This window comes from Pseudophryne corroboree, chromosome 5, assembly GCF_028390025.1.
Source record: "Pseudophryne corroboree isolate aPseCor3 chromosome 5, aPseCor3.hap2, whole genome shotgun sequence".
NCBI lineage: Eukaryota > Metazoa > Chordata > Amphibia > Anura > Myobatrachidae > Pseudophryne > Pseudophryne corroboree.
This window is the reverse complement of record NC_086448.1, coordinates 416539169-416565529: the sequence shown is the minus strand read 5'-3', so window position 1 is coordinate 416565529 and position 26361 is coordinate 416539169. Positions and strand designations below refer to the sequence as shown.

Below are 26361 nucleotides of genomic sequence, written 5' to 3'. Positions count from 1 at the left end.
GGGTGAAGGATTCTCCTGTCCAATCAAGAGCATCCCCTCCCTTAGTTATTGCTTTGGAACATCCCAGGGTATATCCTGTGGATACTACTGTGGACCCTGAAGGAGAAAACAGAAGCTATGGAACATTTACCGTTGATAACTCTGTTTCTCCGAAGTCCACATTATCCACAGGTAACCCAGCCTGATGCACCTGACTTGCGAATCTTTACACTTACTAACCTGTTCCTTCCTTCTGGTATGGAAGTGTGTGTGTGTGTGTGTGTGTGTGTGTGTGTGTGTGTGTGTGTGTGTGTGTGTGTTCTTGCCTGAATAGGTCTTCCTTCTCTATATAATTCTGCTCCTGCCTTGAGCTTTGTAACAAACTGAATTCCCTGAGCCAGGGGCTATAGGGAGGTTAGACCTTTGCATCCTGGGAGACGAAAAGCTTTAACCGTTTGGTGCCCATTCCTCTGACGCCAGCTACAACCCAGGGTATTTCCTGTGGATACTGTGGACTTCGGAGAAACAGAGTTATCAACGGTAAGTCTACCATAACTTTTTTGTTTTTTATCCCAGGGGTGGACAACTAAAAAGCCGACTTTCTCAGTTGGCACAGGGTTCACCTAGGGGAATGGTCCCTGCATCAGGACATATTCAACCCAATTATGGAGAAATGTGGTCTGCCAGAGATAGACCTCATGGCGTCCAGGTTGAACAGGAAGCTTCCATAGCATGGGACATGTGGTCCAGAGATCCACAAGCGACTCTGGTAGATGATCTAATTGTCAGGTGGTCTTTCCACTTCGAGAATATGTTTCCGCCAATTACCATACATGTAATCAGAAGGATGAAGCGTGAAATGGCTCATGTCCTTCTAATAACGCCAGATTGGCCACAGAGGTCATGGTACTTGGATCTTCTGTCTCTGGTGGGCGACCAACCATGGAAGCTACCACTGAGAGATCATCTACTGTCACCAGGCCCGTTCCTCCATCCCAATTTAGCTCAATTGCCTTTATCGGCCTCCGCCTCTCGTACCTGAGTGGTCAGGTGTCAGCCTTATATATTCTTTTTCAGAGACATCTGGGGTATATTTACTAAAATTCGTATTTTTCAGAATGAGGTTAAAGTTCAAACACGAATGACATCGCAAGTGTAAATTTGCAACTTTTTGAATTTATTACGACTAATTTACTAAGCTGTCGTATTCTGCATTTTCGTGTTTTCCGATGTCGATGTAATTCGTATTTTTTGGCAGTGTTTTACTGGAGTGAATAGTAAAACACTGCCGACATTAACACAATGAATCTCGGCCGGATCTATGAGATCCGTGCAGGGCTTCTTTGTGCATCTTTCGTAAAAAAAATAACCTTTTCACAAATCTTTAAAAAAAAATGCGTTGGGTCCCTCCCCCCCCCCCCCCCCCTAAGCAAAACTAGCCACGGGCTCTTTGAGCCGGTCCTGGTTCACAAAATATGGGGGGGAAAATGACCGGGGTTCCCCCATATTTCATAAACCAGCACCGGGCTCTGCGCCTGGTCCTGGTTCCAAAAATACGGGGGACAAAAAGCGTAGGGGTCCCCCGTATGTTTGAAACCAGCACCGGGCTCCACTAGTCAGGTACATAATGCCACGGCCGGGGACACTTTTATCTAGGTCCCTGCGGCCCCGGCATTACATACCCAACTAGTCACCCCTGGCCGGGGTACCCTGGAGGAGTGGGAACCCCTTAAATCAAGGGGTCCCCCCCTCCAGCCACCCAAGGGCCAGGGGGGTGAAGCCCGTGGCTGTCTCCCCCCCCCCCCCCCCCATCCAAGGGCGGCGGATGGGGGGCTGATAATCTTTTTGTAAAAATGTGAATATTGTTTTTAGTAGCGGTGCTGCAAGTCCCAGCAAGCCTCCCCCGCAAGCTGGTACTTGGAGAACCACAAGTACCAGCATGCAGTGGAAAACCGGGCCCGCTGGTACCTGTTGTACTACTACTAAAAAAATACCCCAATAAAAACAGGAGACACACACCTTGAAAGTATAAGTTTATTACATACATGCACACCACCATACATACATACATACATACATACATACATACATACTTACCTATGTTCACACGAGGGTCGGTCCTCTTCTCCATGTAGAATCCATGGGGTACCTGTTGAAAAAATTATACTCGCATAATCCAGTGTAGATCGGTCCTCTTCTGTTCTTTGTATAATCCACGTACTTGGCAAAATAAAAAACGGACACCCGACCACGCACTTAATGGGGCCCCATGTTTTCACATGGGACCCCTTTCCCCGTCTGCAGGGACCCCCCCTGACTCCTGTCTAAGAGGGTCCCTTCAGCCAATCAGGGAGCGCCACGTCGTGGCACCCTCCTGATTGGCTGTGTGCTCCTGTAGTGTCTGTCAGGCAGCACTCAGCAGAGATACAATGTAGCGCCTATGCGCTCCATTGTAACCAATGGTGGGAACTTTGTGGTCAGCGGTTGACCGAAAGTAACCTCACCGCTGACCGCAAAGTTCCCACCATTGGTTACAATGGAGCGCATAGGCGCTACATTGTATCTCTGCTGAGTGCTGCCTGACAGACACTACAGGAGCACACAGCCAATCAGGAGGGTGCCACGACGTGGCGCTCCCTGATTGGCTGAAGGGACCCTCTTAGACAGGAGTCAGGGGGGGTCCCTGCAGACGGGGAAAGGGGTCCCATGTGAAAACGTGCGTGGTCGGGTGTCCGTTTTTTTTCAACAGGTACCCCATGGATTCTACATGGAGAAGAGGACCGACCCTCGTGTGAACATAGGTAAGTATGTATGTATGGTGGTGTGCATGTATGTAATAAATTTATACTTTCAAGGTGTGTGTCTCCTGTTTTTATTGGGGTATTTTTTTAGTAGTAGTACAACAGGTACCAGCGGGCCCGGTTTTCCACCGCATGCTGGTACTTGTGGTTCTCCAAGTACCAGCTTGCGGTGGAGGCTTGCTGGGACTTGTAGTACTGCTACTAAAAACAATATTCACATTCTTACAAAAAGGCTATCAGCCCCCCATCCGCCGCCCTTGGATGGGGGGACAGCCTCGGGCTTCACCCCTGGCCCTTGGGTGGCTGGAGGGGGGGACCCCTTGATTTAAGGGGTTCCCACTCCTCCAGGGTACCCCGGACAGGGGTGACTAGTTGGGTATGTAATGCCAGGGCCGCAGGGACCTAGATAAGTGTCCCCCGGTTGTGGCATTATGTACCTGACTAGTGGAGCCCGGTGCTGGTTTCAAAAATACGGGGGACCCCTACGCTTTTTGTCCCCCGTATTTTTGGAACCAGGACCAGGCGCAGAGCCCGGTGCTGGTTTATGAAATATGGGGGAACCCCGGTCATTTTTTCCCCCATATTTTTGAACCAGGACCGGCTCAAAGAGCCCGAGGCTGGTTTTGCTTAGGAGGGGGGACCCCACGCATTTTTTCCAGCAAATTGAACACTTTCCCACCCCTTCCCACTGATGAACATGCACGGATCTCATAGATCCATGCATGCCTATCAGAACACGGTAAAAAAAAGCAGATCTGTTTTATTTTCGCTTTTTTTTTGCAATTTGTATTTTTTCACGGCAGTGTTTGTGAATTACACTTTTTAGTAAATTACCGAGTTCTACCAAATAACAGGCGTATTTGACCGATGGTGTATTCATTCGTATTTTCTTCCTTTGACTTCCAAAAAAATACGAATGCCCTCATCACTGCCGTGATTTGAGTTTAGTAAATTCCCGAGATGACACTTTGAAGAAAAAACACCATCTCGGTCAAAATCGGGACCTTAGTAAATAAACCCCCTGGTGTCTGTTCTGGATGTCAAAACTTTCATGCAAGGAGTATTGCATGACTTCATTTAGTTTTGCTGCTCTTCAGCATGCTTCATTTGAGCCATTTGATACAGTGGAATTAAGGTGGTTAACTTGAAAATTAGCTTTTCTTTTGGCTACCTCCTCAGCTTGCAGAGTTTCTGAGTTGGCAGCATTGTCAGCTAGCTTCCCCCTTTTGTTTTTTCATACGGACCGAGCGGTTCTCCGCACTCGGACATCTTTTGTTCCTAAAGTGGTTTCAAGATTTCACCTAAATGCTTTCCAGTTTAAAGATGTGGTACGAGCACTCAGATTATATGTGGAACAAACTGCTGTTTTACGTAAAACGGACAGCCTGTTGGTACTTTATAACGCCTATAAAGGAATCTGGCCAGCATCAAAACAGTCTCTTGCTCGTTGGATTACTTCCACTATCAAGCAGGCATATACAGCCTTGAGCGAGTCAGTACCTGATACCATTCGGGCACATTCGACTGTGAGTGCTTCTTGGTCAGCTCAGCAGGGTGCCTCAGTTGAGCAGCTGTGCAAGGTGGCCACCTGGTCCTCAGTGCACACAATTACCACATTTTATCGGTTCCACACATTTGTGGCTAAAGATGTCCGTTTTGCTCACAACGGGGCAGATATATTAAGCCTGGAGAAGTGATAAAGTACTAATAAATGCAAGGTGATAACGCAGCAGCCAATCAGCTCCAATATGTAAATTGACAGTTAGGAGCTCATTGGCTGGTGTGTTATCACCTTACAATTATCACTGCTTTATCAGTTCTCCAGACCCAATGTTTTGCATACAGCATTGCCTGTGCGTAATCCTCCTCCCTCTTAAGGCTTGCTTGGGCAAGTCCTAGCATCGGTGCTTCACAGATAGGATAAAAGAGGAAACAAGATTCTGGGTTACTCACAGTAGAATCAATTCCTCTGAGTCCAGCTGGGAGTCACTGGAGGAAATCAGTCAATTTACCGATGGTCAAAATTCCGACAAGGTCAAAATCCCGACACGGACAAAATACCGACAGGTCAAAATGCCAACATGATTTTTTCATTGAAACCGACTTGTTCATACTTTACCATCCCAGTGAACCTGGAGGGGGGATATACTAGTGTGCCGACGCAGCGAGGCATCATGCCCGAAGCATGGCGAGCGCAGCAAGCAATGCGAGGGGACGCGGTACACTTATATGGTGTCTATGTCGACATGCACACAAAAAAAACAATGAAAAACTCATGTTGGCATTTTGACCTGTCGATATTTTACATGTCGGTATTTTGACCTTGTCAGTATTTTAAATGTCGGTATTTTGTCCATGTCGGGCTTTTGACCTTGTCGGGATTTTGACCGTCGATCAATTGATGTCGGGATTTTGATTGTAGGTATTTCATACCGATCCATCATTGAATTTCCTCCCTGATGTGTGTGTGTGATTTTTTTTTTAATGTTCATTTCTTATTCTTTATTTTTCTACTTTGGCTTGGCTACTCAGATAACTGGGGAGCTAAGGGAAGGGGAGGGTATATAAAGGAGGGGGATTTTCAGTCAATTATTTTAGTGCATACTCCTCGGCCCCTCCCTCATATCCCAGTGTCAGTGATTCCCAGATAGACTCAGAGGAATTTATTCTACTGTGAGTAATTCAAAGTCTTGTTTTGTCTGAGGTTCGGTTTTGGGTTGTATTTTTTTTGGTGGCCTTCATTATGAAGTGTATTTTGTAAATATTTACAGACGCAACAAAGGGCAACCAAAGAGTGGAATATCCAACTTTTAAAGTTGATAATAAAACACCTACTAGAACATCAACATCAGACAGACCACAAGGTAATTTATTTATATTTAATTTTCTTTATAAATGAAGTCTACTTTTATTGTAAGTGATAACTATTTATTGTAGTTATTAAAAATTAAAATAAAGGATGTAGAGTCACAGCAGGCACAAAGATAAATATTCATTGTGTTGCAAATAAAACGTTAGAAAACACCATTGATACGGTATTGGCCTGTAAAGGGCTGTTGTCAGAAATTGTTGGGCCCGGGGTTGACAAAATAGGCAGCAAACCCCCAAGAAGAAAAATAAATAAATAAAACAGGCGGACGGTGCTGTGGTTAATGTGGGTGGAGCTATAGTGCGGCATCAATTGGTGTATAAACTAACTTTAAAAAATTGTCAAAGTTTGGCCAGTGTGTGTTTTACAACTTGTAAAACTATACAAATACAGAAATATAGAAGAGAAAACTACTGTAAATACTGATAAAGCTAGATATTTATCTTATATAAAACCCTTTATGAGGTCTAAGAACACTGTACGCTATTTACGTATGGAGTACCGTAAGGGTACGCACGTTGCGTAGCAATCGCTTAGCCGTAGTTGAGACGCTCAAGCGTCACGTTCGCTCACGGCCAAGAGATCACAGGCAGGCACACTATTGGCTGCTGACTAACGTAATGATTCGCTATAGCGTAGCGGACGCTCGGGTCCACGAGGAGATCACCAGCGGCGCTGACGCTAACAATGTTAAACCTTTAAATCTAAACCATAAACAGTATAATATGCTGTAAAACCTTTTGTGTAGAAATAGGGTGTAGATGCAACCTAGTGTAACCTTATTAACTCAAAAGCTGTTTGAGCGTCACCGACGCTCTGTGAATACTAAACACTATAAGAAATACACAGATACCTGGGCTTAGGGTCCAACGCCTAATAAATATATATTATGAATGATATACTTGCAAAAGAATTAACACAATACAAGTCATACACTACAATATAACATAGACTACCTAACCAGATAACTACACAGGAAATACAATACAATACAATTACGTTTTAAGGGAAAATAAGAGAGAAAGAGGAGAAGAGAGAGAGAGAGAGAGAAATTGGCCCACAATAACAAGAAGATCAATATGGTTGCGGAGAAACACTTACGCACAAGGGGAAACGATCGCATGCGCCTCTGGACATCCAGCTCCCGATTTTCAGCAATGATAACCGTTGAAGAGTGAGAGCTGGATGTGATCGGCTTGTCTATTTATGCCCCACACACAATACAATTCAATGGTCCCTACAATCTCATTGTTCATTGGACACAGGAATTCCTCCTCGCACTATAACAAAAGGTCATAGGTTGATTCATACAGGTGGGCCGTGACTATTTCCAACAGCTCAGGTGGGAGGGAAACTGGGTTTCCCGCCGCATGGATAAGTAAGTGCAAATATAGTAAATGTTCATAAACTTCTTATGTCCATAACTATTCGCACGAGCGATTAATCTGCTTCAAACCAACACCGGAATATTGCTAATTAAATACTCTTCCGATGGGTACTAAACACCACTGTATTACTCCTGTCTGACCCTTCGTATCAAACAAAGAGGGATTTCTCTGTTCATGAACATTCTATATTAACCAAACTTTCAGAATCTATCAAAGGGACCATGATCTACAAAATACATTATATAGTGAAAATATGTAATGATTGAGTCGCACGCTACGATCACATAAACTCTACCGTAAATCCGCATACCGTGCGCCTGCGGGTGCCCGCGACTGTGAGTATGCTCACGTATGGGAGAGCGTACGCATGCGCAGCACGGACCTGTGTGAGGTGCAAATATGGTAGTGTGCATAGAGATATTTTTCTGACTTTGACAGTCCACCCTTTGGCAGTCAACAATAACTGCCACTTTCTAAAACATTTCAAAAAGAGAAAAATGTATGTCAGGGGTTAATACATTTACATGGTTGGGTAGGGGAGGAGAGGAGAAGGTAGGAAAAAGGGTATGACCTAGTGAGATAGCAGAAGCATGTGTGTATGAATCCGTGCTTGGGGGTCATGTATCATCGTGCCGTACGTGTTTTAAATCAAGCTTCGAGGTATTGCGAAGTATACATTTGAATTCCTTCTTATCCCGTGGTACGGGTCTGTGGATGGGCTGTCAAACTTTACCGAGCTCTTTTTGGCTTTGGTTGTAACAAAATGGGGCAGCACATTTTAGTTGATGATACATGAATGGGGGAGATATGTGATTGCTGATATCTGTGCCTGTATTCCCTATCGACTATGTGTGTCATTACCTGAGGGTTGTAGAAATGAAGAAAATACATAATTACGGTAAATGCGGTGGTATTCTATGTCAGGTAAATGTACATTCGTCGATTGAGGTCTTGTTTGGTGTCTGTTGGTTGCAGTCTTCTTTGTGCTTTTGCCCATAAGGTGCGAGCAAAAGCTGTCAATGTCCATAGATTTACAAAAGTGTTGGGCTAGCGTAATTTTAACATTTCTAGGGAAACTGGGGATCCATGGCATAGTTAATCAAAAATCTGTGTATCAGGTTGTCAAAACTTCTTCTTTAATCCATCTGTTGTCTGTATATCGGCTCATCAAATTCCTCGTCCAAGTGGGTCTTTTTACCTTGGAGGAAACGGAAAAACAGGTGAAAGAAACGGACCGTAGAAATCGCATTTTCATCACATCATTGTTTCTACATTGGGTCATAAATCAAATCCATTGGAATTACAGTTTCCTCACTCCTTAAACTCATTACCCTAGTACGACGATTGCACTTCATTAAAGCCTGACCGCATCTAAATATCAAACCAATCGTTATGATAACACCTAAGATACATAGGAGAAACTTCCCAACATCCATTATGACTCCTTGAGCCCACTCTCCTAAACCAGAGAACCAATTTCGCGGGTTCAACCATGACACCCAACCAGTCAGCTCATTACCTACAGCAGCAAGAGTGAGATTGTGTCTCCTGCGAAATTCCCACTTCAGTTGGAGAATATCGTCCATCTTTTGGTCTATGACCTCGACCGGGTCCTCGGTGCTATTCGTAATATATGTGCAACATTTCACGCCGTATTGTGTTGCCAGTGTGACACAATATCCGCCTGTCACTGCTGTGAGGTAATTAAGAACCATTCTATGCTGTACCAGTTCTGTTTTATAAGCTTGAAGTTCTCTTCCAGTATACCTAAACGTGTCATCATACATTTCAGTGATATTATCTAACAAATTTGCAAGTGCGGATATGTATTTATAATTCAACACTCCTCTGGCGGTACGAGTGATGTCTAACGCGATTAGAAACTGAATCCCGGTGGATTCATGGATCATGTCCGAGGCCGGATGCTCTGTTCTTTCTATCAGGTGCCGTTTAACTACGTGCTCGTAATGGGTGTGAGTATAAGGAGTTTGGGCAACACGGTGTATGTCTTTCATTTTGTCATGTGATACAGTCATTACTTCAGGCAGTACTTTTCCAATATAACACAATCCTTCAGAGTTTGGGGCAAGCCACTTATACGCCTTTCTCCCGCATATGAAATATGCATCATCGGGGAGAACATATGGGACGGAGTAGAACATAACCATATTACACACCTTCCATGTGAAATCTCCTAACCCTAATTCTTCCATCTGCTTAGTACACGTATCAGGTTGTATGATATGTGCACAGTATCCTGGTGATACCTCTCCAACTCTCGTAATCCTATTTCCTAAGGTATACCTATATCGGAAAGATTTTCCTCTACTGGCTATGTGGCGTATAAGCTCTGTATCTGTAGGCATTCTATCTGCTCTATGTGAAAAGGTCATGGTTTGATTACTCCATGACACTTCCCAATTTCCCGGCTTTCGGGGATTGGAGATGTTAAAACATAATAGGGACCTATCCACATGGTATTGGTGGAGCTTCAAACTAGGAGGGCTGGAGATATTAAACCTCCTGTCCACCGGTCTCCCACCACTTAACTCAAGTACCTCCCCTAACGTTAAAGGAAATGGTACTAGCCCTGATTTGTTATGACCTTGAGGTACTTGAGAGCATACCCAACAATCTGTTTTATTTAACACACTACCCACTAAGGAGTGATAGTCACTCAATGGATGCCGGTCCATATGGATATTAAAACTGGATTGGCATTTCTTTATGCACCCATCCTCAATGACATTGTTACAGAGCCGACAGATGCAGTTTTCTTCAGCTAACAATCCTTCACAATTCCTTCTATGGTCAATGCTATCGGATCGTTTTCTGATACTCGCCTTTACTTGTTGGTTAAGTTGTTCTTGGAAAACTACGCCTCCATCTTTATCATCAGAACCCATTCCAGAACCTTTCTCGACCTCCATGGTACTCTCGCCGGAACAGACTGCTCTGGTCAACATCATGGTCAACAGGAAAATCCGGATCACAGTCTCTTGGGGCAAGTCCATCTTGTAGGAGGAAACGGAGAAGAATGAGAAGGGGGAAAAAAAATAATTTGAGGGAGAGGGGATGGGAAGTTGGAGAAAAACAATAAAAGGGAACAGGGGATCGACAACTGCTTTTGGTCTTGTGATTTTCAATGCTCAGGTGCCGCCTCAATCCTCCTGGAACAGACACTCCAGTGATACAACCTCTACCGTCTGTTCCTTATCACGGGACCTCTCTGGATCAGCAACCTTCTTACAGTGGGACGAATGAACCCAAGTCTCCCTCTCAGCAACCTTCAATGCTGTAGTGCTAGTCAATAAGACCTGGTATGGTCCTTCCCATCTGTCAATAAGGCAACCTGAGCGTAGAAAATTCCGTATCATTACATAATCCCCAGGTTCAATGTCATGACAATTACTATCTGGTAAATCAGGAATCACTAACTTCAGATTATCATTTTGATTCCTTAACTGTTTACTCATGTTAATCAAGTATTTTACAGTCACTTCATTGTTACACTTCAAATCATCCTGAGGGTTAATCATAACATGCGGTTGTCGACCAAACAAGATTTCAAAGGGAGACAGATTAAGAGGGGACCTGGGAGTGGTTCTGATGCTGTACAGTACAATGGGTAAAGCTTCTGGCCATGTCAATCCTGTCTCTGCCATCACTTTACTCAGTTTATTTTTAATAGTGCTGTTCACTCTTTCCACTTTCGCACTCGCCTGTGGACGGTATGGAGTGTGCAGCTTGCTATCAATTCCCATCAATTTACACATTCCTTGAAAGACATCACCTGTAAAATGGGTACCCCTATCACTTTCGATAATTCTAGGGATACCATATCTACATACAAATTCCTGCACCATTTTCTTAGCAGTAAACATAGCGGTATTTGTGGCCGCTGGAAATGCTTCGACCCAATTTGAGAAAACATCTATACAAACAAGTACATATTTCAAATTTCGACAAGGGGGTAATTGAATAAAGTCAATCTGTATTACCTGGAAAGGGCCGCCGGCAGGTGGGATATGAGATGGTTCTGTAGGTATTGCCTTTCCGATGTTCTTTCTCAAACAGGTAAGGCATGACATTGCTCTTTTACTCGCATGAGATGAAAATCCTGGGGCACACCAATATGCTCTTACCAACTTGCACATCCCTTCCTTGCCCAGATGAGTCAGTCCGTGAGCTGCCTCAGCTAAACATGGAAGGTATGCTCTGGGGGCCACTGGTTTACCGTGTCCATCCGTCCAGAGTCCTGAGGACTCCTGGCCATATCCTTTTGCCTTCCAGACTGCCTTTTCCTGTGTGGAACACAAATTTTGCATCTCACACAACTTCTGTGTGTTGATGGTATTAAATACCATCAGTTGTGTGGTGTCTGTCTGTCTGGGGGTAGCAGCTGCTAACTTAGCAGCTTCGTCTGCTCGGCTGTTACCAAGTGATACTGGGTCTTGGCTATATGTGTGTGCTTTACATTTGATAACAGCCACTCTGTCGGGTTCCTGTATCGCTGTTAGAAGCCTTTTTATGTGAGCTGCATGCGCTACCGGTGTACCAGCTGCCGTCATGAAATTTCTGAGGCGCCATAGGGCTCCGAAATCATGGACTACCCCGAATGCGTATCTAGAGTCGGTGTAGATATTGGCTGATTTGCCCTTAGCCAATTCACATGCTCTGGTTAGGGCGACCAGTTCAGCAACCTGGGCTGAGTGAGGTGGGCCTAGCGGTTCCGCTTCTATGGTGCCTTGGTCATCTACGACTGCGTATCCAGTACACAAGTCTCCCGAGTCTGACTGTCTATGACAACTACCGTCCGTGTAGAACGTAAGTTCTACATCTTCCAGTGGGTTGTCACTGATGTCAGGCCTTGCGGTAAAATTTTGGGTCAAATATTCCATACAATCATGTGTGTCTTCCTTTGTATTAAATCCTCCTTCCCCACCACTCTCATCCTCCACCCTTTGTGCCTGTCCAGGCACACCTGGGAGATATGTTGCAGGATTTAATGCACTGCATCTCCTTATGGTGATGTTTACGGGGGCCATTAGTGCCAATTCCCATCTTGTAAACCGCGCTGATGAGACGTGCCTGGTTTGGGCAGAATTCAGCAAGGCTGACACTGCATGTGGTGTATGAATTGTGAGGTTGTGACCTAGCACGACATCTTCGCTTTTCGTTACTAGCAATGCTATCGCAGCAACGCTTCGCAAGCATGTGGGGAGGGATCGCGCTACCGTGTCTAGCTGAGCGCTGTAATATGCTACTGGCCTGCTGGCATCACCGTGCTTTTGGGTTAGTACGCCTGCCGCGCAACCAGCACTTTCTGTTCCGTATAGTTCAAAGGGTTTCCCATAGTCTGGCATACCTAATGCTGGTGCCTGCGTTAGGCACTGTTTAAGTCTCTCAAATGCTGTCTCAGACTCGTCTGTATGCGAAATCCGATCAGGTTTGTTTGAGGAGACCATCTCCTGCAAGGGTAACGCTAGAATGGAAAACCCTGGGATCCAATTACGGCAATACCCACACATTCCTAAAAATGTTCTGATCTGTTGCTGGGTTTGTGGCAGAGTCATGTCTCTAATTGCTTGAATTCTATCAGCGGTCAGGTGTCTCAGTCCTTGTGTTAGACAGTGTCCCAAATATTTTACCTTAGTTTGGCATAATTGCAACTTGTCTTTGGAAACCTTGTGTCCTGTGTCTGAAAGATGAAACAGGAGCTGTTTCGTATCCTTCAGGGATGCTTCCAATGAATCAGAACACAGTAGTAGATCATCCACGTACTGTATTAATACTGATCCACTCACTGGTTGGAAAGACTGTAAACAATCATGCAAAGCCTGGGAAAATATACTTGGACTATCTATGAATCCTTGTGGTAATCGAGTCCATGTGTATTGGACTCCTCTGTATGTGAATGCAAACAAATATTGGCTGTCAGGGTGCAGAGGTACCGAAAAGAAAGCGGAGCAGAGGTCAATAACAGTGAAAAATTTCGCAGTGGGAGGGATTTGCATAAGGATGACAGCTGGATTTGGCACTACGGGGAACTGACTCTCAGCTATTTTGTTAATCCCCCTTAGATCCTGCACTAGCCGGTAACCCCTCCCCCCACTCTTTTTAACAGGGAAGATGGGACTATTGGCAGTGCTGGACGTTCTTACCAGAATGCCCTGTTGTAGCAAGCGCTCTATTACTGGGTAAACTCTTAACTCCACCTCTGGCTTCAGAGGGTACTGTGGGATTTTTGGAGCTATCCTACCATCTTTTACTTGTACAACTACCGGAGTTACGTTTGCCATTAATCCAGTGTCCTGTCCATCTTTAGTCCAAAGTGACTCTGGTATCTGAGATGTCATTTCTTCTACTTGGGAGGGAGTCCTATTTGTCATAATGGTATGTGACATTAATTTTGATGGGGAGTCTAACATGTCTCGCACTTCCTGAGCGTGATTCTCAGGTATGTCCAAGAATACACCTTCAGGAGTACAATAAATGACGCACCCCATTTTACACAGTAAGTCTCTTCCCAGGAGATTAGTCGGTGCCGATGCAGCCAGCAAAAAGGAATGCTTGGTATGTTACCAGTGGTTCTCATGCCCACTGTCGAATTTATCACTGATTTGGCCGCCCCTGTATCTACAAGAAAGTTTAATGATTTACCAGCTACATTGATTGCAATTTCTGGTTCACTTCCAAGGCTTGCAATCAATTTTACTGGCTGCAGATTACAGGTATGGCCACACCCCTATTGGGTATGGTGACCTCCCTGAATCCCGCTGGCAGCAACTACTTGTGATGGAGTTAATTGGGAGCTACCAGAGGCTTGCCAGTCTCTGTTCGGGGGATATCTTTTTGTTTCCCCTGCATGTGGCTCATAACTCAGTTTCTGCGGACCCTGATCCCAATGTCGTATGTCGTGTCGTTGTCTAGGGGGTTGATAAGATTTTTGTATATTTCTCGATCTACAGTCTCGTGCAAAGTGTCCCTGTTTGTGACAAGAATAACATGTTACCACATTTGACTTACCCACAGGGTTTGGTGATATTAACACAGGCTGTTTTGTGGTCAAGGCCTGTATACTTACTGCCATTAACTTATCACCTTGTTGTTCCCTGTGTCTGGTGATATTCCGGTCGTGATCAATAGCAGCCTCTCTCAAAGTAGCCACAGACAGACCTCGCCAACATGGTTGCGTGGTCTGTACCCTAGTCTTTAATGACTCTTTTAAACCATCCATCAGTACCGATACTGCTACTTCTCGATGGTTTATGTTTGTTTTAATGTCCTCTATGCCTGTGTATTTTGCCATCTCTAATAATGCTCTGTGAAAATACTCTGTAGCTGTTTCTGACTCCTTTTGTTTAATGGAGAATATCTTGTTCCATTTAACTACCGCTGGGAAATACTCTTTTAACTGTAAGCTTATTCTTTTTACATTGTCTTTGTTGTACACATCTGTAAGAGGTACATCCTGATCTAATCCACAGTCAGCTAAAAATTGAGTTGCGTCAACATTGGAGGGTAAACATGCTCTCAGCAATATCTGCCAGTCTTTGTTGTTGGGCTCTAACGTGTTACCTAGGTCTCTGATGTATTTTTGGCTGGCAACTAAGTCTTTTCTAGGGTCAGGGAATTCAGACACTATGGTCCTTAATTCCATTCGGGAAAATGGGCTATACATGGCAATGTTCCTAACAGGAGTGACTCCTGAAGTGTCTGTTTTCCCATTTGGAACTACTATTACCTTAACAGGATTAACTCTAACAACCTCATTCTGTGTAGATTCTACAGGCTGTGGTGAAATAGTTTCAGCATAGTGTATGGTGCCGTACTTACCCGTTGATACGACCTCACCTATCCCTCCGCTAGGGGCCTTTGTTACTAATCTCGGGGGTGGAGCTGTGCCTACTGTGGTCTCTGCTATGGTGGCTGCTAGAGAGAGCGCTGAAATTGTTGCCGATTCGTCCTCTTGATCACACTCCTGAGGAAAGTTCAAAACAGGGTACAACTTGCACGGGTTAATACTTGCATTGGTTAATTGGTTAACATTATCTTTAACATTTACACAGTTGCTAAGTGTTTGTTTGTTACACCTTAGTGCGTCATTCTCCGCAACCAATTTCTCTCCCGATATGTATGGTGGCAGTGGGGCCGTGGCGATCAGTTTCCTGATTGAGCCAGATCCCGCCGCCTGAGCCAATCCTCTCTGTATGTCACCCTCCTGTTGCCACAACTGCAAATAATCATAATGCTTGATTCGTCTCTTTGCTGATTTAATGAGACATATCCTTCTCCTTAAATTCGTTAACACTTCTGTGCTGAAGCTACCTACTCTTGGGAATTTCTCCCCGTCATGTACTGTCATTCTCTCCCATTCATCACATAAAGCTTCTGTGTGACTTCCGTACTTTTCACACATTACGTACCTTGCCGACCCGACTGGTCGGTTTATGGAATCAACCCGAACCGAGGTTGATCGCCCCCTTCCTGAACAACTGGCCCCCATAATTTGCAGGTGTTACGGACCCTTACAAAAAACCAAGATATTCACGATAGGTTGACGGTAAGGTTTACCGAGCACCTTACTCACTCTGCCCACGCCGACCAATACGACCTGATCACACCGATATGGTGCTGGCGTACTCGACCCAGGGCACCTATTTAACCTTTGTTTACTGGAACATGCGAGGGATATCCGCAGAACACTTACTCTTTCCAGTAAAGGTGAGGTTGTTGGATAATTCCTGAGTGACCAGCGAACTTCCCTTTGTAAAAATAAAAAATTACACAAATCACGTCAGAATGTACAAATAGCGTTTATGACCTTCGTACACAAATAGTACCGGTCAGGTTTACTAATGCACACAATTACGTGCGGTACAATCGTTCAGCACATAAGCAACTAATCTTATGTACGGAGCGTCCAGCGGAATCGAAAATTGCGGCTGCGAATTCCTTCAGCAAGAGCTTGTATGGCCTATATGGGTGTTGCACCAACCCTTTTAGGTGTTGTGCCTGTGGACTGTATAGCGGACTTCCTTGTCTGCTGTACCTGAACCTGCTGGTCTGTTATGACCTCCTGGTCTGTTACAGTATGACCTCCTGGTCTGCTATACTCTAATGCTCAAATTTTATGTTTAACCAAGGATGCCTCCCTAGCCACCGTGCATGTCACTTACACGTATGTACCTCACGAGAACTCGATGATTTCTTTTGGTTCAACCTCAAAATTGTATGTAAAAACACTCACTCACCACATGTACACTTTTGTTTCTATTTCTGCGCAGAAATTTCTCTTTAGACCAGATGTGTTACAAATTAGGAGAAGGATCTATTAATTTAAATTTCGAATGTTAAAATAAATTTTCGCTATTTATCGCCTGTTGCGTTATTTATCGCGTGTTGTTTGAGTTACGTGGGCGTACCCAGACGCTCCGTTGCGTAATTTACGCTGCGTGCGTCGGCCTTTGCGTACGCGAGTCTCTCCCTTTGTTAGAGACACGTGTACACCAGTCTTTGTCTACCGTAACACAACTAACACGTTTTATCAATGTAGATGATCCTTGATCATCTACCAAGCACCACACCAATCTCTCTTTATACCTTTAGGTAGAGTTGCGTGTGCGCTTTACACTTTATCCCTTTACTTTTACACTTTAACTATGAAATAGCGACAAATCTCTCTTAGTACGTTTATCAATTATACAATGGCAAACAGGAGAGTGATATATGAAAATACACGAATGAAAAGAAATGCAGATATGCGTGCGTGTGTACGCAAGACAGAAATGAACAGTTTTAAAAAGACACTATCGTTTTGTTCTTACCTCCGGTCCCGGATTCCTTCAGCACCCTTTACTAAGCGAAGCAGACGCTTATCCAAACAGCACTACGAGGAATATGATCTCCCGCCCTTTGCTGCTGGATAATGTCTGCTGAAATTACCTAGTGCAGATATGTGAAGGACGGGCGAGCCGCCAATTGATAAAGCTAGATATTTATCTTATATAAAACCCTTTATGAGGTCTAAGAACACTGTACGCTATTTACGTATGGAGTACCGTAAGGGTATGCACGTTGCGTAGCAATCGCTTAGCCGTAGTCGAGACGCTCAAGCGTCACGTTCGCTCACGGCCAAGAGATCACAGGCAGGCACACTATTGGCTGCTGACTAACGTAATGATTCGCTATAGCGTAGCGGACGCTCGGGTCCACGAGGAGATCACCAGCGGCGCTGACGCTAACAATGTTAAACCTTTAAATCTAAACCATGAACAGTATAATATGCTGTAAAACCTTTTGTGTAGAAATAGGGTGTAGATGCAACCTAGTGTAACCTTATTAACTCAAAAGCTGTTTGAGTGTCACCGACGCTCTGTGAATACTAAACACTATAAGAAATACACAGATACCTGGGCTTAGGGTCCAACGCCTAATAAATATATATTATGAATGATATACTTGCAAAAGAATTAACACAATACAAGTCATACACTACAATATAACATAGACTACCTAACCAGATAACTACACAGGAAATACAATACAATACAATTACGTTTTAAGGGAAAATAAGAGAGAAAGAGGAGAAGAGAGAGAGAGAGAGAAATTGGCCCACAATAACAAGAAGATCAATATGGTTGCGGAGAAACACTTACGCACAAGGGGAAACGATCGCATGCGCCTCTGGACATCCAGCTCCCGATTTTCAGCAATGATAACCGTTGAAGAGTGAGAGCTGGATGTGATCGGCTTGTCTATTTATGCCCCACACACAATACAATTCAATGGTCCCTACAATCTCATTGTTCATTGGACACAGGAATTCCTCCTCGCACTATAACAAAAGGTCATAGGTTGATTCATACAGGTGGGCCGTGACTATTTCCAACAGCTCAGGTGGGAGGGAAACTGGGTTTCCCGCCGCATGGATAAGTAAGTGCAAATATAGTAAATGTTCATAAACTTCTTATGTCCATAACTATTCGCACGAGCGATTAATCTGCTTCAAACCAACACTGGAATATTGCTAATTAAATACTCTTCCGATGGGTACTAAACACCACTGTATTACTCCTGTCTGACCCTTCGTATCAAACAAAGAGGGATTTCTCTGTTCATGAACATTCTATATTAACCAAACTTTCAGAATCTATCAAAGGGACCATGATCTACAAAATACATTATATAGTGGAAATATGTAATGATTGAGTCGCACGCTACGATCACATAAACTCTACCGTAAATACGCATACCGTGCGCCTGCGGGTGCCCGCGACTGTGAGTATGCGCACGTACGGGAGAGCGTACGCATGCGCAGCACGGACCTGTGTGAGGTGCAAATATGGTAGTGTGCATAGAGATATTTTTCTGACTTTGACAATACATTCACAGAAAACCAGAATCCATACTAAATATATAAAAGTGTAGAAACTTTTGTGCAGTTCATATGAGTACCTCGCAGAAAGAGATTTAACAATGGTAAGTTCTTACCATAAATCTCGTTTTCCTACCTACTCAATTGTACTGTCTAGTTGAACATTTTGCTAATTTTGCAAATGTATACCAATGCATTATTATGTGACTGTTTGCTAGTGCGGTTTTCTGACTTTAAACTTTTTTTTCTGTCAGTCTCTCTTTATCTCTCTCTTTGTTCATTCCCTCAGTGCTGGTGCATGCAGGGTAGGTTGTGATTGTACTTCACTTTAAACACACAAAAGTGAAGACTGTCACATTGATGTATAGTATTACACTGTTGTGTGAATAAAATTGTTGCTATGTCCTCAGGAGGCAAGGGTAGCGAAGCAGCACTTAAATTATTATCACAGTTGTTCTGCAAAGCAGGGTTAACCCCTCAGGACCTGGTACAAGATGAGTCTTGTGTAAACTGTTATAGGTTCATAAAAAAACTCAAACTGTTTGATCAACCGGCTTTAAGCCAGGAACCTGTTCAAACACAAAAACCCCCTTGTGCTTGAACTGGGTAACGCCTAGTAAGAAATTTAGGATGCCAAAGAAATGGGGTTCTTGTTATCCTCTCCAACCTGTGGACTTTATAAAAAGGGAAGTGCCTTCCAAGAAATATGCTCACGTAGTTCGACTGGTACGCAAATCTACATTAACTCTGCCTTCATCATCATTAAATAATGCAACAAGCTGAAAAAATGATACAGGTTGAGTATACCTTATCCAAAATGCTTGGGACCAGAGGTATTTTGGATATCGGATTTTTCTGTATTTTGGAATAATTGCCTACCATAATGAGATATCATGGTCAAGTCTAAGCACATAATGCATTTATGTTTCATGTACACCTTGGGGGTAATTCCAAGTTGATCGCAGCAGGAATTTTTTTAGCAACTGTGCAAAACCATGTGTTAGATTTGGGTGGGTTATTTTGTTTCTGTGCAGGGTAAATACTGGCTGTTTTATTTTTACACTGCAAATTAGATTGCAGATTGAACACACCACACCCAAATCTAACTCTCTCTGCACATGTTAAATCTGCCTCCCCTGCAGTGCACATGGTTTTGCCCAACTGCTAACAAAATTCCTGCTGCGATCAACTTGGAATTACCCCCCTTATACACAGCCTGAAGGTCATTATAGCCAATATTTTTTATAACTTTGTGCATTAAACAAAGTGTGTCTACATTCACACAATTCATTTATCTTTCATATACACCTTATACACACAGCCTGAAGGTCATTTAATACAATATTTTTAATATCTTTGTGTCTTAAACAAAGATTGTGTACATTGAGCCATCAGAAAACAAAGGTTTCACTATCTCACTCAAAAAAGTCCGTATTTTGGAATATTCCGTATTTCGGATATTTGGATATGGGATACTCAACCTGTCTTAAGACTGTATTTTCCCTAACAGGGAAGACCAGCGATAACCACAGCTTGGGTGGCTAAAGCAGTGGCAAGCTGGGCGGAAGCTTTGGAAAATGATTTCTCCGTTCTGGCAACAAGAAAACAGTTACCCATATAGTTAATATAAAGCAGGCAGCTGCTTTTATGGAAGAAGCGGCCCTGGATATGGGTATGTTAGCTTCTCAAGTATCAGCTTCTTCAGTAGCAGCCCGCAGAGCTGTTTGGCTACATTCTTGGAAGGCTGACTCGGAATCACCGAATGCATTCGAATCTCTGCCTTTTTTCAGAAATATTATGTTTGGTACAGAGTTGGATAATACTCTATTGTCTGAAACAAACTCAAAAAAAGCTGGGTTTCCTTCGACATCTACATCAAAACCAAGGTCTCCTGCTTTCCGGTCCTTTCGGCCCCAAGGTAAAGAAAAGAGAGAGGCTTATAACAAGCAGTCTCAATCTGCTAAATTGGGTAGGACTAAACAGGCTTGGTCAACAAGATGCCTGACTTCTAAACCAGAAGGCACGCCACGGGCCTCCACCTGGGGACTCCAGGGTGGGAGACGTCAGGACAACCAGGTACCTACATACAGGTCAAGATCAAAGGATCCCGAAGCAATCTTCGTGAATGCCCTGTCACTGAAATGGAAAGTTAATTTGGCATATGTCTTCCCACCAATCTCCCTGTTGCCCAGGGTGATTAAAAAATTCAAACAGGAAGGGGACGCCATGATATCAATAGCTTTGTCGTATCCCAGACAAAATTGGTACACAGATCTGCAAAGGCTATCCGTGGACACTGCCTCAACGTCCGATCTACTGATTCAGGGTCCTTGTCTCTACGAACACCTGAATCGACTGTCTTTGACGGCGTGGCTTGAAACATCCGTCCTAAAAGCAAAAGGCTTTTCACAGGTTGTAATTCAAACAATGCTTAAAGCAAGGAAGCCATCATCAGCTCTCATCTGTTACCGAATATGGCATACTTATTTTCAATGGTGCGCTGCTAGTAAATATGACCCAATGTCTTTTAGAGTTTCAAGAATTCTAGCATTCCTTAAAGCTGGAATGGACCGAGGTCTCCGCTTAACTTCCCTGAAGGTACAGGTGTCTGCATTCACCACATGGTTCCAAAAGAAAATTGAAAACCTACAGGATGTTTGCACTTTTTTCCACAAAATGCTTCATATTCAGCCTCCATTTATACCCCCAACAGCTACCTGGGACCTAGGAATAGTTCTCAGGGCACTTCAATACGCCCGATTTAAACCACTGCATCGTGTGAATTTCAAATGGTTGACAGCTAAAGTTCTCTTTCTACTGGCTATTGCTTCAGCTAGAGGAGTATCAAACTTTGAGGCACTATTGTGTCACCCTCCATTTCTGGTATTCCATCCAGATTGAGCAATTCTCTCGAACCAAATCTGGATATCTTACTAAAGTGGTCTCTAAGTTCCATCTTAATTAAGAAATAATAGTTCTGGCCTTTCAGTTACCGGATCTCTCTGTGGGAGACGCATCATTGAACGTAGTTCGTGCTCTAAGGATCTACATGGATCGTATCAGTGCCATCAGAAGGAAAAATACTCTGTTATATACGGATTTCACATGAGCCTGCCAATAAGCAAACATTGGCTAGATGGCTTCGAATGACTATCTTGGAAGCATACTCTCAAGCTAATCTCCCTATCCCGGATAATGTCTCTGCCCATTCTTCCCATTCAGTAGGTCCTTCATGGGCAGCCCACCGTGGTGCCTCAGCTGAGCATATCTTTAAGGCAGCCATGTGGTCATCAATAATACATTCATTAGACATTATGCCTTTGATACCTTTGCCTCTCAGGATGTTGCATTTGGGTGAAGGATTCTCCTGTCCAATCAAGAGCATCCCCTCCCTTAGTTATTGCTTTGGAACATCCCAGGGTATATCCTGTGGATACTACTGTGGACCCTGAAGGAGAAAACAGAAGCTATGGAACATTTACCGTTGATAACTCTGTTTCTCCGAAGTCCACAGTATCCACAGGTAACCCAGCCTGATGCACCTGACTTGCGAATCTTTACACTTACTAACCTGTTCCTTCCTTCTGGTATGGAAGTGTGTGTGTGTGTGTGTGTGTGTGTGTGTGTGTGTGTGTGTGTGTGTGTGTGTTCTTGCCTGAATAGGTCTTCCTTCTCTATATAATTCTGCTCCTGCCTTGAGCTTTGTAACAAACTGAATTCCCTGAGCCAGGGGCTATAGGGAGGTTAGACCTTTGCATCCTGGAAGACAAAAAGCTTTAACCGTTTGGTGCCCATTCCACTGACGCCAGCTACAACCCAGGGTATTTCCTGTGGATACTGTGGACTTCGGAGAAACAGAGTTATCAACGGTAAGTCTACCATACCTTTTTTGTTTTTTATCCCAGGGATGGACAACTAAAAAGCCGACTTTCTCAGTTGGCACAGGGTTCACCTAGGGGAATGGTCCCTGCATCAGGACATATTCAACCCAATTATGGAGAAATGTGGTCTGCCAGAGATAGACCTCATGGCGTCCAGGTTGAACAGGAAGCTTCCATAGCATGGGACATGTGGTCCAGAGATCCACAAGCGACTCTGGTAGATGATCTAATTGTCAGGTGGTCTTTCCACTTCGGGAATATGTTTCCGCCAATTACCATACATGTAATCAGAAGGATGAAGCGTGAAATGGCTCATGTCCTTCTAATAACGCCAGATTGGCCACAGAGGTCATGGTACTTGGATCTTCTGTCTCTGGTGGGCGACCAACCATGGAAGCTACCACTGAGAGATCATCTACTGTCACCAGGCCCGTTCCTCCATCCCAATTTAGCTCAATTGCCTTTATCGGCCTCCGCCTCTCGTACCTGAGGGGTCAGGTGTCAGTCTTATATATTCTTTTTCAGAGACATCTGGGGGTATATTTACTAAAATTCGTATTTTTCAGAATGAGGTTAAAGTTCAAACACGAATGACATCGCAAGTGTAAATTTGCAACTTTTTGAATTTATTACGACTAATTTACTAAGCTGTCGTATTCTGCATTTTCGTGTTTTCCGATGTCGATGTCATTCGTATTTTTTGGCAGTGTTTTACTGGAGTGAATAGTAAAACACTGCCGACATTAACACAATGAATCTCGGCCGGATCTGTGAGATCCGTGCAGGGCTTCATTGTGCATCTTTCGTAAAAAAAATAACCTTTTCACAAATCTTTAAAAAAAAATGCGTGGGGTCCCCCCCCCCCTAAGCAACACTAGCCTCGGGCTCTTTGAGCCGGTCCTGGTTCACAAAATATGCGGAAAGAAATGACCGGGGTCCCCCATATTTCATAAACCAGCACCGGGCTCTGCGCCTGGTCCTGGTTCCAAAAATACGGGTGACAAAAAGGTTATTGGTCCCCCTTATGTTTGAAACCAGCACCGGGCTCCACTAGTCAGGTACATAATGCCACGGCCGGGGGACACTTTTATCTAGGTCCCTGCGGCCCTGGCATTACATACCCAACTAGTCACCCCTGGCCGGGGTACCCTGGAGGAGTGGGAACCCCTTAAATCAAGGGGTCCCCCCCCTCCAGCCACCCAAGGGCCAGGGGTGAAGCCCGAGGCTGTCCCCCCCCCCATCCAAGGGCGGCGGATGGGGGGCTGATAGCCTTTTTGTAAAAATGTGAATATTGTTTTTAGTAGCAGTACTACAAGTCCCAGCAAGCCTCCCCCGCAAGCTGGTACTTGGAGAACCACAAGAACCAGCATGCAGTGGAAAACCGGGCCCGCTGGTACCTGTTGTACTACTACTAAAAAAATACCCCAATAAAAACAGGAGACACACACCTTGAAAGTATAAGTTTATTACATACATGCACACCACCATACATACATACTTACCTATGTTCACACGAGGGTCGGTCCTCTTCTCCATGTAGAATCCATGGAGAAGAGGACCGACCCTCGTGTGAACATAGGTAAGTATGTATGTATGGTGGTGTGCATGTATGTAATAAACTTACACTTTCAAGGTGTGTGTCTCCTGTTTTTATTGGGGTATTTCTCTAACGTCCTAAGTGGATGCTGGGGACTCAGTCAGGACCATGGGGAATAGCGGCTCCGCAGGAGACAGGGCACAAAAATAAAGCTTTAGGATTAGGTGGTGTGTACTGGCTCCTCCCCCTATGACCCTCCTCCAAGCCTCAGTTAGGTTTTTGTGCCCGTCCGAGCAGGGTGCAATCTAGGTGGCTCTCCTAAAGAGCTGCTTAGAAAAAGTTTTTAGGTTTTTTATTTTCAGTGAGTCCTGCTGGCAACAGGCTCACTGCATCGAGGGACTTAGGGGAGAGAATTTCAACTCACTTGCGTGCAGGATGGATTGGATTCTTAGGCTACTGGACACCATTAGCTCCAGAGGGAGTCGGAACACAGGTCTCACCCTGGGGTTCGTCCCGGAGCCGCGCCGCCGACCCCCCTTACAGATGCTGAAGATTGAAGGTCCGGAAACAGGCGGCAGAAGGCTCTTCAGTCTTCATGAAGGTAGCGCACAGCACTGCAGCTGTGCGCCATTGTTGTCACACACTTCACACCAAGCGGTCACGGAGGGTGCAGGGCGCTGCTGGGGGCGCCCTGGGCAGCAATATTTAATACCTTTATGGCAAAAGAATACATCACATATAGCCATTGAGGCTATATGTATGTATTTAACCCATGCCAGATATCTAAAACTCCGGGAGAAAAGCCCGCCGAAATAGGGGGCGGGGCTTATTCTCCTCAGCACACAGCGCCATTTTCCTGCTCAGCTCCGCTGTGAGGAAGGCTCCCAGGACTCTCCCCTGCACTGCACTACAGAAACAGGGTAAAACAGAGAGGGGGGGCATTTTTTGGCGATATTTTGATATATTTAAGCTGCTATAAGGAACAACACTTATATAAGGTTGTTCCCATATATATTATAGCGCTTGGGTGTGTGCTGGCAAACTCTCCCTCTGTCTCCCCAAAGGGCTAGTGGGGTCCTGTCTTCGATAAGAGCATTCCCTGTGTGTCTGCTGTGTGTCGGTACGTGTGTGTCGACATGTATGAGGACGATGTTGGTGTGGAGGCAGAGCAATTGCCGATAATGGTGATGTCACCCCCCAGGGAGTCGACACCGGAATGGATGGCTTTGTTTATGGAATTACGTGATAATGTCAGCACATTACAAAAATCAGTTGACGACATGAGACGGCCGGCAAACCAGTTAGTACCTGCCCAGGCGTCTCGGACACCGTCAGGGGCTGTAAAGCGCCCTTTACCTCAGTCGGTCGACACAGACCCAGACACAGACACTGAATCTAGTGTCGACGGTGATGAAACAAACGTATTTTCAAGTAGGGCCACACGTTATATGATCACGGCAATGAAGGAGGCTTTGCATATCTCTGATACTGCAAGTACCACAAAAAGGGGTATTATGTGGGGGGTGAAAAAACTACCTGTAGTTTTTCCTGAATCAGAGGAATTAAATGATGTATGTGATGAAGCGTGGGTTAACCCAGATAGAAAAGTGCTAATTTCAAAAAAGTTATTAGCATTATACCCTTTCCCGCCAGAGGTTAGGGCGCGCTGGGAAACACCCCCTAGGGTGGATAAGGCGCTCACACGCTTATCAAAACAAGTGGCGTTACCGTCTCCTGATACGGCCGCCCTCAGGGATCCAGCTGATAGGAGACTGGAAACTACCCTAAAAAGTATATACACACATACTGGTGTTATACTGCGACCAGCCATCGCCTCAGCCTGGATGTGCAGTGCTGGGGTCGTCTGGTTGGATTCCCTGACTGAAAATATTGATACCCTGGATAGGGACAGTATTTTATTGACTATAGAGCAACTAAAGGATGCTTTCCTTTATATGCGAGATGCTCAGAGAGATATTTGCACTCTGGCATCGAGAGTAAATGCGATGTCCATATCTGCCAGAAGGAGTTTATGGACGCGACAGTGGTCAGGTGATGCGGATTCCAAACGACATATGGAAGTATTGCCGTATAAAGGGGAGGAATTATTTGGCGTCGGTCTATCGGATCTGGTGGCCACGGCAACTGCCGGAAAATCCACCTTTTTACCTCAGACCCCCTCCCAACAGAAAAAGACACCGTCTTTTCAGCCGCAGTCCTTTCGGTCCTATAAGAACAAGCGGACAAAAGGACAGTCATATCTGCCTCGGGGCAGAGGAAGGGGTAAGAGAGGGCAGCAAGCAGCCCCTGCCCAGGAACAGAAGCCCTCTCAGGGTTCTGCAAAGCCCTCAGCATGACGCTGGGGCCTTACAAGCGGACTCAGGAGCGGTGGGGGGTCGACTCAAGAATTTCAGCGCACAGTGGGCTTGCTCACAGGTGGACCCCTGGATCCTGCAGATAGTATCTCAGGGTTACAGGTTGGAATTCGAGAAGTCTCCCCCTCGCAGGTTCCTAAAGTCTGCTTTG

General features: G+C 44.7%; 1 protein-coding gene across 3 annotated transcripts in view; it reads left to right on the top strand.

Annotated features, from left to right (window-relative positions):
- LOC134927810 (mediator of DNA damage checkpoint protein 1-like) overlaps positions 1-26361 on the top strand; it is an 840332-nt gene that overhangs the window by 650174 nt on the left and 163797 nt on the right. For all 3 annotated transcript variants that reach the window (XM_063922788.1, XM_063922787.1, XM_063922786.1), the window contains exon 24: positions 5552-5644. In XM_063922788.1, coding sequence (XP_063778858.1) covers positions 5552-5644 — 93 coding nt within the window. The remainder of the gene's footprint in view (positions 1-5551; positions 5645-26361) is intronic.